The 12,982-nt window shown below is 35.1% G+C and overlaps 1 protein-coding gene across 1 annotated transcript in view; it reads left to right on the top strand.

Moving 5' to 3' along the window:
- The window catches only part of LOC150109335 (high affinity cationic amino acid transporter 1-like), a 123,351-nt gene that overhangs the window by 57,006 nt on the left and 53,363 nt on the right, over nt 1-12,982 (top strand). The window contains exons 7-8 of the mRNA XM_090402136.1: nt 862-976; nt 9,916-10,138. Coding sequence (XP_090258262.1) covers nt 862-976; nt 9,916-10,138 — 338 coding nt within the window. The remainder of the gene's footprint in view (nt 1-861; nt 977-9,915; nt 10,139-12,982) is intronic.

Here is a 12,982-nt window from a genome sequence, read left to right on the forward strand (position 1 = left end):
AGATGAATGCGTGCTGTGTATGTAGCTTCTCCATAGTATGACACTGGTCATATCCACATGCCCATTAAAAAAAAAAAAAAAAAAAAAGAGAGAATACTTTCAAATAAGTTAACAAATCTCAGATGTATGATTCCCCCCTCCCTCCCAAGGAGGAAGTCATGATTGTATGTAAAATATATTTGTACACAGTTGAAAACTGGCATTCTTATTCTACAATGTTTTTCATTCTAATAAACATGCAGCACAGTTGATAATGGTTTAATTAAAAAAAAAAAAAAAAGCCATACATTTCGCCTATACTTACAGTGCCTGATACAAGTAAGAAAATAGCATGAAGCATTATATGTAAAAGCTTTGTTTGATGTCATTGTGATTTTGTTCATGCCTTTGTTTTGAAGGCATTCGAACAGTGTTCTCCACATGCAGTTGACCATATCAGATACATAATGCCTGATATCAGCTGACATATTTTGCTGACCATATTTTGCATAATGTTTATATATATATATATATATATATATATATATGTCAAAATTAATATTTCTTCAATTGATCATAAAAGTTGTGTTGTGTATTTGCATGCATCTTGTTCTCTGTATAATACCATCAGGGTATCTGAAGCAAAGGAGAAAAAGCTGTCTGATTGGCTGTGATGTGAGAATATTTTAAAGGCGAAAAAAAATTTATTATGGCCATTTAAACATACCATTCTAACATTATTGTTGAATTTAGAAATTATTTGTTCTAATAATAATTAATTGTGCTGCTTAATTCAAAAAAATTCTCAAGAGTGGATCTCTAACAAGTCTTGTAACTTTAAAAATAAGAACTTTTAATTTATTTAGTTTTAAATCTCTTCAGGTTCCACCTGGAAATGGAACAGGGGGATTTCTTCCTTATGGTTTTTCTGGGATGATGGAAGGTGCTGCTACCTGCTTCTATGGATTTGTCGGATTTGATGTCATTGCAACAACAGGTAATACATAATGGTGACATGAAACCCATTTGCTTGCTGACCATAAGTTTTAAGCATGCTTTTAATAACAAATCCTAGTTATAGCAACAGTTCAATAGTTATATTGAACTGTTGCTAAAATTTAACATTCAGATCATTTTATTTCTTCACATTCTTAAAGTAGAAATTATCAATTTCCTGATATGTACTCTCAAGGGATGTTCAAGCTATTATGACAGCACCGGATCTCTTTCTTGTCATTTTGGCATCCAATGCCTGCTTTGCTAACCTTTCCTCACCCTATTCTCTTTAAGATTCCTTTCTAATATCTTCATTTTTAATATGATTGTGCCATTGATGTCAACTGTTCATTCTCCTAATTTTTCTCAGAATTGTCATATCTGTGGCCTCTAATCTTCAATTGATTGCTTTATTTCTAACCCAACTCTCAGATTCATAACTTAAAACTGGTTTGAACACTGTCTAGTATGCTGCTAATTTGGTGTTTTGGCTAATTTTTCTCTTATTCCATATAAATTTATTCAGCTGACTCCTCACCATATCATCTTTGCTTATTCTGTGGTCTGTTTTTAGATTTCACTTGCCACCTTCACTAAAAACTATCTCTAAGTAGCTGAAATATTATACTTGTTCTATAGGCTCTCCATGCATAATGCAGCTGAAGTTTTCTGTGTTCCTGGCTAAGTTTCATAGTTTTTTTTTATTGCTGATTTTCATGCCAAATTTGTTACAGCTGTTATTCAATTTAGTTAGAGAATCCTGGAGACTTGCACCAGATGTTTTCAGGAATGCAACATTATCTGCATAAATCAAAGAGCTAAGTTTGATATCTAAGTTTGATATTGAGAACTCAACACTACGGACACCGGGTAGGATATACCGGGGCGTAGGGCTGACCACCTTATCCTGTGAACAGCTTGAGGTCCGATGATTAATAAACCCTCGACACCGCAATGTAAAAGAGGGAAAAGGAAGATGAGATGAGAAGTTTGATATCTTCAATTCTAATATCAGGTTTAATGCAACCTTCTTTAATAATGTAATCAATATAGATAATAAATAAGAGTGGAGATAATATGCATTCTTGTCTTACAACTAATTTCACATTAAACTATCTTCTTGTATTTCCTTCAATTCTAACTGCTGACTTACAACTATTTATTTATGCTGAAATAACAGTGTTTGCTAAAATATTAATTATAAAAACTTTAATAATTTCCCATATTTCAGCAATGTTACATTGCCATCAGGGCTCACGAAAATAATATGTGCTCATAGATACTAACATTGGGCATACAAGGCTAAGAAAGGCAACCGAAGTCGGGCTTAGAGTTGTAAACAGTGCCCCCCCCCCCTAGCAGGCTGAATTGGGTAGTCTTGGCCATTGGGCTGAAGAACTTAGGATTTATGCTTCCCAAATTTGGGGCAGTCTCATGCACCCAAATTTGTTGAGGTTTGGAAAGTTTTTCAGGGCTGCAGCAGATTTGAAGAATAGCCTTTCATATTTATATTTCCTGTGGTGCAATAGAGTTCTTCCATTGTATCCTCTGGTGGGTGTCCAAAGCATGGTTGACAAATTCTGAAGTGGCTGTATTGGTGGAACTGGATGCAGCCCTTGTGTTGTTGAGAAATTCTGATATTGGCTGTCGAGCCTGTTTGGCCATAGTAGGGCAGTTTGCAACTGCAAGGGGGCATGGTTTACTCCTGGTAGGTTTAGGGAATGTGGTTGGTCTTTCGTGGAGGGGATAAGAGATGTCAATTTTTTATGTGGTCTTCAAGTGATTGTAAGGTTGTGTTTCCTTAGGATTTTTGTCAATTTTTTAAATGTGCCTGCCCTGGATATATGTAATGGTGAGAGATCTTGAGTAATCCTGCTTTGAAGAGGAGGGGGGGTGTTGTGATTACAGGGTTTTAATTTCTTTGGGGGTGGGGGTGTTATAGCCATAGGCTAAGAAAGTGTTGAGGATATAGTCAAGTTCAGTAGTTAGGGCACTGGTATCAGAACTGATTAATTATGGCTTGTTATGTAGGGTTTTTATAATCCCATATTTTTGTTAGAGGGAGTGTGTGACTGCTGGTGAATGTATCTGCCTGTATGTGTAGGTTTACTGTAAACGGAGAATGCCAAGGATCCATCAAGCTGGCGTATAATCACAGTATCTCCATTTACAGAAAACCTACACATACAGGTAGATACATTCAGTCAAACTCCCTCTCCTCCCAACAGTATGGGATTATAAAAACCGTATATAACAGGGCAAAATTAATCAGTTCTGATAAATTCCCTAACTACTGAACTTGACCATATTCTCAACACTTTCTTAGCCAATTTCTGCAACCCTCAAAAAATATTAAAACCAAGTAATACCCCTCCCCCCTCTTCACCAGAGTAGTAGTAGTTCTATCACCATTCCATATATCTGGGGCATGTCTGAAAAATTGAAAAACTGAAAAACTGTGGTGTAATAGCCAAAAATCCTAATTAATTAGGATTTTTGGCTATTACATCACAGCAAATGCAAGTATGAAAGGCTATTCCTTGAATCTTCCTCAGCTCTGAAAAACTTTCCAAACTTCAACAAATTTGGGTGCACGAGACTGCCCCCAAATTTGGGAAGCATACATCCTAAGATCTTCAGCCTGACTTTAGTTTGCTTTTCTTTAGCCTCATTTGTCCAGTGTTAGTGCCTACATGTACCTATCATTGTCATCCTCAAGGATCACAAAAACAATGTAGCATTTCAGAATATACAAAATATTAATTAAAGTTTTTATAATTAATATTTTAGTATATGTAGTTATTTCCAAAAAAAATTATAGTATGAGGGTGGTCTGAAAAGTTCTCGGCCTCAACCATAGATGGCAACACTATCAGTACGATTTTTTATTTGCTAAGTTGGTACATCTGTTATAAGCATCCATGCAAAATTGCAAGTCATTCTATCAAGTAGTTTGTTTTATACAGCTGTCTGAAGCAAAAGCATTGTCTGTATCCCTTGGAATGGATAAAATTGAGTGTTGTGCGGTTATAAAATTCTTTGTAAAAGAAGGTTTAATGCCTAAAGAAATTCATTTGAAGTTCATAAAGGTTTATGGGCACTCTTCTCCTTCATTTTCGACAATTAAGACATGGGCTGCTGAGTTTAAACATGGCCGTACCAGCCTTGAAGATGATCCACACGAAGGACATCCAAAAAGTGTAACAACACCAGAAATCATTGATCAAGTGCATGATATGGTATTGGATGACTGATTAGTCAAAGTGCGTGAAATTGCTGAGAATATAGGCATTTCAAAAGAACATGTAGGATATATTTTGCATGAAGAATTGCAAATGAAAAAACTTTGAGCAAGATGGGTGCTGTGTTTGCTCACAGCAGATCACAAATGCACTCGCATGAAAATCTCTTGAACAGTGCTTGGAGCATTTTAACAAGAATAAAACTGATTTTGTGCATCGATTTATTACTATGGATGAGACTTGGATTCACCATTACACACCAGAATCCAAACAGCAGTCAAAACAGTGGATAGAAGCCGGTTGTTCAGTGCCAAAGAAGAGAAAATCGGTTCTATCAGAGAAAAGGTCATGACATTGGTGTTTTGGGATGCTAAAGGCATTTTGTTTATGAATTATATTGAAAAGGGTAAAACAATTACTGGGGAATATTATTCCGATCTTTTAACCAGACTAGACGAAGAAAATCGTGGGAAAAGACCCAGTTGCAGAAGAAAAAAGAATCTTTCATCAGGACAATGCACCTGCTCACGAAGGTGTTTTGGCAATTGGAAAATTAAGCGATCTGCACTATGTATTGTCGGAACATCCCTATTCCCCAGATTTGGTTCTCTCTCTGACTTCTGTCTCTTCTTCACTGGTCAGCATTTTTCAAATCAAGAGGTGATTGCAGCTGTAGAGGGATGGGATAATGGCACTGGATCATCGCTGGAATAAATGTATTAGTCTTAAGGGGGATTTTGTTGAAAAATAAAAATAAATTTGAAATTATAAATGTTTTTTCACTGTTAGGCTGAGAACTTTTCAGACGACCCTCGTATAAGAGTAATCAATGTATAAGCCTATCTACCAGAATTGCTGGTTTGCAACTGAAATGTAGACTGTGTATTGCCCTGCATAATGTTTTATTTGCTTCCTCCCCACAACTGTAGCATTTTGAAAAGTTTTTCCCTGTACACCCCCCCTCGTATGCCTTTTCCAAATCTACAAAACTTAAGTTCAGATCCTTATCATATTCTCATGATTTCTCAACTATTTGTCATACTTTGAAAATCTCATCCTGACAACTTCTATTTGGCCTGAACCAGATTGTTCTTCTCCCAGTTTCTCTTTCACAATTTTTCTCAGCCTTATTTCAAGTAAGCAAGCATAAATCTTACCTGGAACTCTTATTAGAGAAATTCCTCTGTAATTTTCACATTCAGCTTTTTTTTTTTTTTTTTTCCTCCTCCAGATGAAAACTATGAGAGCTCTACTAAAATCATCTAGAATTCGACCTTCTCACCAGGCCCTCTGAATTATGCAGCGTAGCCACTGAAAAACTTTTATATCTTCATATTTCCTCCCGTGATGAGTCTTCAGACTCCTTGGAGGTGTCACGAATAATAATATTTCAGCATTTCTGGTTGAATATCACCTGCTCCAGCTGCCATTCGACATTTCAAATTTTTTATGACCTTTTTCTACCCTGGGTACTGATATATACTCCTGTTTGCATTTCTCTTGAAAAGTTTCCTACAGTTCTGTCACTGCTTGCTTCGTTTAACAGTTTATCAAAGTAATTACCCAGACATCTAGGATATCCTTATCTTCATTTTTAATGTCACCTTTATCATCTTTGATTCCTTTTACAGTACTCTTTCTTCCATTTCTAAACTGTTTCAATATTCCCTAGAACATTTTGCCACCTTCCTGATATTTACTTCTATATTCTCACCAAAGTCTTCCCATGACTTTTGTTTAACTACTTTCACACATAGCTTAGCTCTCTTATATTTTTCTCTGTATTCTTTTCAAGTTATTGCTAGGAACGTTTGGTATGCTTTCTTCTTTTCCAGAACTGCTTCTTTAGCTTGTGTTCACCATGGCATTCTTATTTTTCTATTCTTTCAGATAACTTCATAATATGCTTCCTCGTTGATATAAGTATATAATTAAGCATTTCTAAGTTCTTCCATCTGGGGAAATCCAAGTCCATTTTTGTGACCTTTTTTTGTGTAGAAAATTGTGTTAGTTATAGTGAGATCATTTTGTGAATATTCTGAGGACTTAATCAGAGTCCTCGGAGTCCTGTTCATGTTATTTGTTTCTCCTAGTCCAAAAGGATGAACGAAGGGAAGAATGGGAATTTCATTTTGTAATTCCCATTTCATCTGAATTTACATTAGCTGGTCTCATTCCAAAACAGGCAAACTAGCCAGAAGAACATTCACACACAGTTTACAATAACAAGTAAAGATAAGAAAGCTATGATTTGGCCACGTCTTGACTACTGTACACAGATTCAGTTCACCTGGATTTCTTGGGGACCAGGAAGTGGTCGAAAGGACTCAGACATGAGTGACCAAGATGGTGACAGGTCTGTAGAATACTCCCTTCAAGGATAGGTTGAAGGTTTGTGGGTTACAAAGTTTAGTTGATAAGTGGAAAAGAGGGGATATGATAGAAACTTAAGATATTAAAGGGGTTTTATAAAATTGATGTAAGTGAAAATTTTCAATATGTGAGAAATATTCAGAGAACTAGGTTGTATAAAAGTGTGGTTAGTAGGAGTGTGTGGACCAGATTTTTTGCATGGAGAGTGGTGAGTGAGTGGAATGGATTAATGGATTACCAGAATTGGTTATGAGTTCCCTGATGGTGAATGGATCCAATGAGAGATATGATAGGATTTGTGTCTATGATGGCTGATTTGGGTATCCCATGATGGGTCTCCGGACTCTATGGAAATGCTGCAAAATAATGATAATAATAATAGTACTCAATCGTCCTTATAGCCTTAGTTGCTTTGGCTTGTAAATCCAAGTACCAACAACCAGTAACTCGTCCCATGACTATTGCTCATTCTAGTAGGATCAAAACAAGATATCTACTGACATCTTGTTATTCTAAACTTTAACACTTATTGTTGTCTAATAGTGGTAGTTCTATGGTTGATATTTTTCTGAGATGTGGTCCAGAAGGAGGGGAACCTCAGTGGCCTATGCCAGAGATTTACTAACTTGAGAGCATAGCTGAAAAAACACATATCCCTTTTAATATTTTACTGACACCAGTGTTCCTCCCCTCCAGGAAAAGGCAATTTGGGTGGAGCTATAATATTTTATTCAGACATGAATAATTGTAAAAGTATTTATTTTTTAACATTTGTATTATAATAAATTACAAGCATGTGAAACTAGTTTTTTAATTATTAAATACATTTTTAGTTATATAAACCAATATACATAACTGTTATGTATACTGTTATGTATATAAACCAATATACATAACAGTATAAACAATAATTATGAAATTTAAATTTTCAGTAATAATAAAAAAAATTGAGATGAATGAAATTTAGTGGCCCTAATAGAAGCTAGTCAGTATATGCAAAGAACACATTTTGTTTAAAACTTTCTTTAGATATTATTTTGGTTATTCAAGAAGTAATTATAGAATAGACCTGCACTTATCTACAACAATATGGTGACAAAAAAAAAAAAAAAAAAGTGCCTTGTATCCATTAAAGACTTTTTGCATTTCCTTGGGGGGGGGGTATGCATACTCACTTTGGTTTGGGAAACACTTTCAAGATAATAATGCATTTTGGGAAAGTGTTGGAATCAGAAAATTGGCAATCATCTAATCTGGAAAGAAATTAGAAGTTATGAAAACCATCTCCTTTTGCATTATTATAGCACAAATAGCATGAGGAAGAGTGCATGTGGGCACAAATACCTTCGTAATACCCTTCCAGTTGTTCTTCCTTCAATCAGTTTAGATAATTTGATATGGTTGAGTAGACTTTTTGTGAATGAGTCTGGTGGTGCTATATACCGTTTCGACAAGACAATAGCATCCTCTGGTGAAATGATCAATCTAAAACTCTTGATTCTTGCTTGTTCTCCTGTATGTGCTGCCTAAATTTCTCAAGAACTCAAGAAATTCATTTTCATTATTCCCAAATGCTATCTCTTCATTCTATATTAGCATAATTAAAATCACCCATAATGATCATCCTTCCCTTGTTCACTAACCCAAGTTGATTATGCATTTTTATCACCACCACCCTTCCATTCCCTTGCTTTTAGCAACATCAAACTAAAAATCTTTTCTTGTTAATCTCCACCTTACATCGTACTGCCTCAAAACCATTCTGCTATTTCCTTCTTGCACCTACCATATGTAGGCATAATTCTGCCAGTGTCATCAGAAGCACTTCCCCTTCCTTCTTGTACTCTTTGTCTTTGCAAAAATCACTGTATCTTTCCATTTCAATTCCCATCAGGATATCATCCAACCATGTTTTCATTATTCCAATGATTTTTGGATGAATAAATTCAATCAGTGAAACAAAATCTCCTTTATTTCTGATGATCCTGGCATTTGTAAATAAGCATAGCAATCCACTTTTAGGTCTGTAACCATTCCTTCCCATGCCACCTGTTGGTTGTGAATTTAAGCAACATGCATCTACAGTATAATTTGATTTTTGGATTTGGTTTATATTTTATTTTATTTTTTTATTTTGGGGGGGGGGGATAATTCCCAAATAGTTAGTTTTCCATTTGTTAAAGTTGAGAGTTTAGAAGAATCTATAGTGTGATGAGAAACTTACTAGGCCTTTAAATGTCTCCTACATTTGAAAAAAACTGCAGGCTTCCTCAAAGTGTGGCTGTGGCATTGTTCTTGCATATCGCTATCAAATTTATTTACTAGTTGATCCAAAGCTTCCCAGTGCTTATCATTTGGCTTGAAACACTTGTGGACTCTTTGCACTACTTATTATGTATTATTTACTCTGATTGCAGATTTGATGTCAACAACTTCCACAATCACATTGCCACAGTAACAGTACTCTGACAGATATTTTAGAAATCATTTTTATACCATCTGTGTATGTGCATATGATATTTGTCTTTAAATATGCTATGGATATTAAGTCTTTAATATGAAAGTGTCTTTGATATACTAGTTAATACATGAGCATTGTAATTGTATAAATCTCTCTCTGCATATAAGAATGAAAACATAATTTTTCCAATTTGCCTTGGCTAATGCTTAGGAAGGGCCTCATTGGTCTTAAACTGTCCATTTATAATAACTAGCTTAATTCCTGGGATTAGTCTGTTAGTTTTTAACTTTGAAATGTGAACATTTGCACTAGCTGTTTTCTGAGTTTGTGAGCATTAACTCCCACCAAGAGGGTGGGCATTAATGACTGAGTAAGAGACCCAGTCATTAACTTATCATTGAGTAAGAGACTCGGTGATTCCAGAAAACTTAATTAATATTATGATTGGATGGTTAATCTTATCTGCATGAACTGGTTAGTTTGTCTTGGCAGAAGGAAAAAACCTGCCACCTGCATATGAGATCATCTAACTGAACATCAGTTTAAGTCCTTATAAAGATTTTTTGCATTCTAGAGGTGACTTCAGTCAAAAGGCATCTCTCGTTACTGACAGCTAAGGAAGCAATAAGAATCACTATTAGTACTAATATTAGCATGTATTCATTCGTGCGTGGATGGTGGAGTCCATTAGTGTTATATAGTTAAAATAATTTTCTTTGTGACTTTTCCATAAGGACACTGTTTTGCATTATGTTTAATCTTTTTTATTTTTTATTTGTGGATTTCAGCAAGTAACTCATTGTTTCAACATAATTCCAATGTTATCTGCTGGTTTTTATGGGCATTACTTTAAATTTATTTCAGGTGAAGAAGTGAGAAATCCTCAAACAGCTATTCCATTTGGTATCGTAGTATCACTCCTTTGTGTCTTTTTGGCTTACTTTGGAGTAGCTGCTGTTGAGACATTAATGTGGCCATATTTTGACCAAAATCACCAAGCTCCATTACCTTACGTATTTCAAAGAGCACAGTACCCACTTGCAAGGTGGATCATTAATATTGGAGCTTTAGCAGGGCTCTCTACTAGGTATATGTTTTATCTATTATTATATTTAAGGACAAAAATTGTTATAGTACCTTAAGGCTTATTTGACATATGCAGGTACGATAAAACATTAGATTGAATTAATCAGTTTGGGTCACATATAGCTACAGGCTAAATCCTTAGGTACCACACACTTCGTACTTTTTTTTTAAAATAATTTTTGTTGTCAAACTGGATTGGATTTGTTGCAAAGTATAGTAGTCTGTTTTGGCACAAATAATATTGCTAGCAAAGAAATAGAGCATTAAATGGATAGTATATTATGATAATCTCATTAAGAAGGGTAGAGAGCTTTGGATTCCATATCAAAGTATCCTGTATTCTGTCCAGATGATGTCAAGGAAAAGATTACAAGAGCTCTATTAATTTATGATGAAAATGTGATGTGGAACTTTTTTAATATTGATTTGCATGAGAAGGTATGCAAGATGTATAACACGTAACAGTGCTGGGGGGAGACAGGCAAGTGGTTAAAGAAGAAAGAAGCAACAATTATATTCATTGGGAAAAACAGTGTGAGGAAGGCTGTTCTAAAGAATAGAGGTAGATGGAATGGATGATGAAAAGTTGATTCAGTATGTTTGGAATTGAACTGTGTACAGATGTAGACCCCTTGCTTCTCATGTTCTTACATGGTTAAAGGAAAGTGGAGGAATGATGGTGGCCAGCTGAGCCAAGTGGCACCTGTGAAAGTACCTGTAAAGGCCTAATGTAGAAACAAAGCACCTGTGAGAAAGTGATTTTGGGAAGACTGAGACATCACCAAGATTTCTTAAGAAGTTTTGGGTGCTACCACCTCAAATAAGGTTGGATTTATCTCTAAAGTATTAGGAATTAAGCAGTGTTTTCAACCCCCCCCCCAAAAAAAAATTTTTTTTTGGATGCTAAGGGAGGCTATCAGTATAACATTTTTATGCCAGGATAAACTTGAGTTGGTAAATAAGAATCCCCTGCTCTTGCAGCTTATGTTATTATGGATGGACTGGTTCTGCATAATGTCACTTAAAGAACCCAACAAATCCAGTTTAGCAAACCATGCATTATCTACAAAACACAGGATTCAGTGGAACAGAACCAAAGTGTATGTGAAAGTTATTTTCTTCTAGAAAGACTGCACAAAGAAAGCTGTGAAGTACACATTCACAACCCAAATCTGAACAAAAATGATTGCCTAAAACTTTTTCAATTTTGGGAAGTTATGTCTTATACTTACTCATTGATGTGTTCATTCATTTGTGTTATTTGTTTATATTCAATTAAATATAAACAAATATTAAATTTGTTTATATTTAATAATTTATTAACTAAATTATTTTATTGTAATTTATTTTGGATATCTTAATGCACACAGAGATATTCTTCTGCAGCTGATAGTACACATAATATCAAACACTTTCAATTGAATTGTTTTGTGTGTGTGTGTTTCCTATAATTGTATTGACAATGGCTATGAAATTTAGCCAAAAATTTTGCAAATAAAGACATTTATATTAATGTAATGCATGCTTAAGGATCAAAGTTGTATAACTGGAAGGAGACCTCCATGTAGCCTTTTAAGAAATGCAGAGAACCTACTGGAGCTTCTGACCTAATGTCCAATCCTCGCCTTCTCATGATGCACCCTGTTAGTATCTACCTAGATACAAAAGATGTCAGCTAAATCCCCAATTACCAGCCCATCCGGCAAGGATGGGCTGGCAATTGGGGATTTAGCTGACCAAATTGTATTCTTACTGGCTTAAACCACAACTTAAAATAATGTACAACATAAACAGAATTTCATGTCAGGGGCATCACCTGGTTAAACAAGGCCCTCATTGTTTTCATCAGGGAACCAGGACAAACAGCAAAGTCAGCTACTGGAACAAATCCCAGAACACATCCCAACTTAACATCAACGGAGTTCAAGATTGGTGCTATCAATGGAAAAGAAATGAAAATAGAAGAAGAATTGGATAAGTACCAGATCAACATAATAGGCATGATTGAAACAAAGAAGACAAAAACAGATGAGATTTTTCTAATTGACAAATTCTGCAATAACAATCAGAGAAAAGAGGGAGTAGCCAATAGTATTTAATGCTAAATAACAATAAATATAAGGATAATCTTCTTGAATGGCAGACAATATCAATTAGAGTGATATGGGCAAATATCAGAATGGGGAACTGAACAATGAGGCTTATTTGTGCTCATGGCCCCACAGAAGGTTCTACCAAGGAGGAAATGGAGGGTTTTTTTAAGGCATTAGAGAAGACAGCTGGCTCAATGAAAAAAGGAAAAATTTGTACTTGTTGGAAAGCAGCAGGGTAGGAAATGATTACCAGACATATAGAATTGTTTTGAGAAAATTTTGGAGAAAAGCACAAAGCTAATAATAATGGTAAATGCCTACTGGATTTCTGTTCAGGACATGGATTAATTATTACTAACACCATGTTCCAACATAAAAATGTACACAAATTCACATGGAGAGAAGATGAAAGAAATAAGAAGAGTCTCATTAACTATGTTATATGGTTGATAGTGATGTTTTTCCCCACTGGTTCAGGACACAAAAGTATACAGAGGATTTGAAATAGGGAATGATCAGTATCTAGTTTTGAGCAGGATAAAATCGAATTTCATATTGAAAAGAAGAGTGTGTAAGAAAGTTTTAAAACAAATCAAGGTTGAGCAGTTTTCAGAGGTGAACTGTAGACTGAAATACAAACATCATTGAAGAAAAATGAAAAAGTTTGAAAATAAGTAACAAACCTTGAAGATTTACTGGCATATCCTGAAGAAAACATTGATTGATTCAGCCAGAGAGGCATGTGGTGTCTG

This window comes from Typopeltis vanoorti, chromosome 2 (assembly GCF_054136105.1).
Source record: "Typopeltis vanoorti isolate ZY-2024b chromosome 2, IOZ_Tvanoo_1.0, whole genome shotgun sequence".
Taxonomy (NCBI): Eukaryota; Metazoa; Arthropoda; class Arachnida; order Uropygi; family Thelyphonidae; genus Typopeltis; species Typopeltis vanoorti.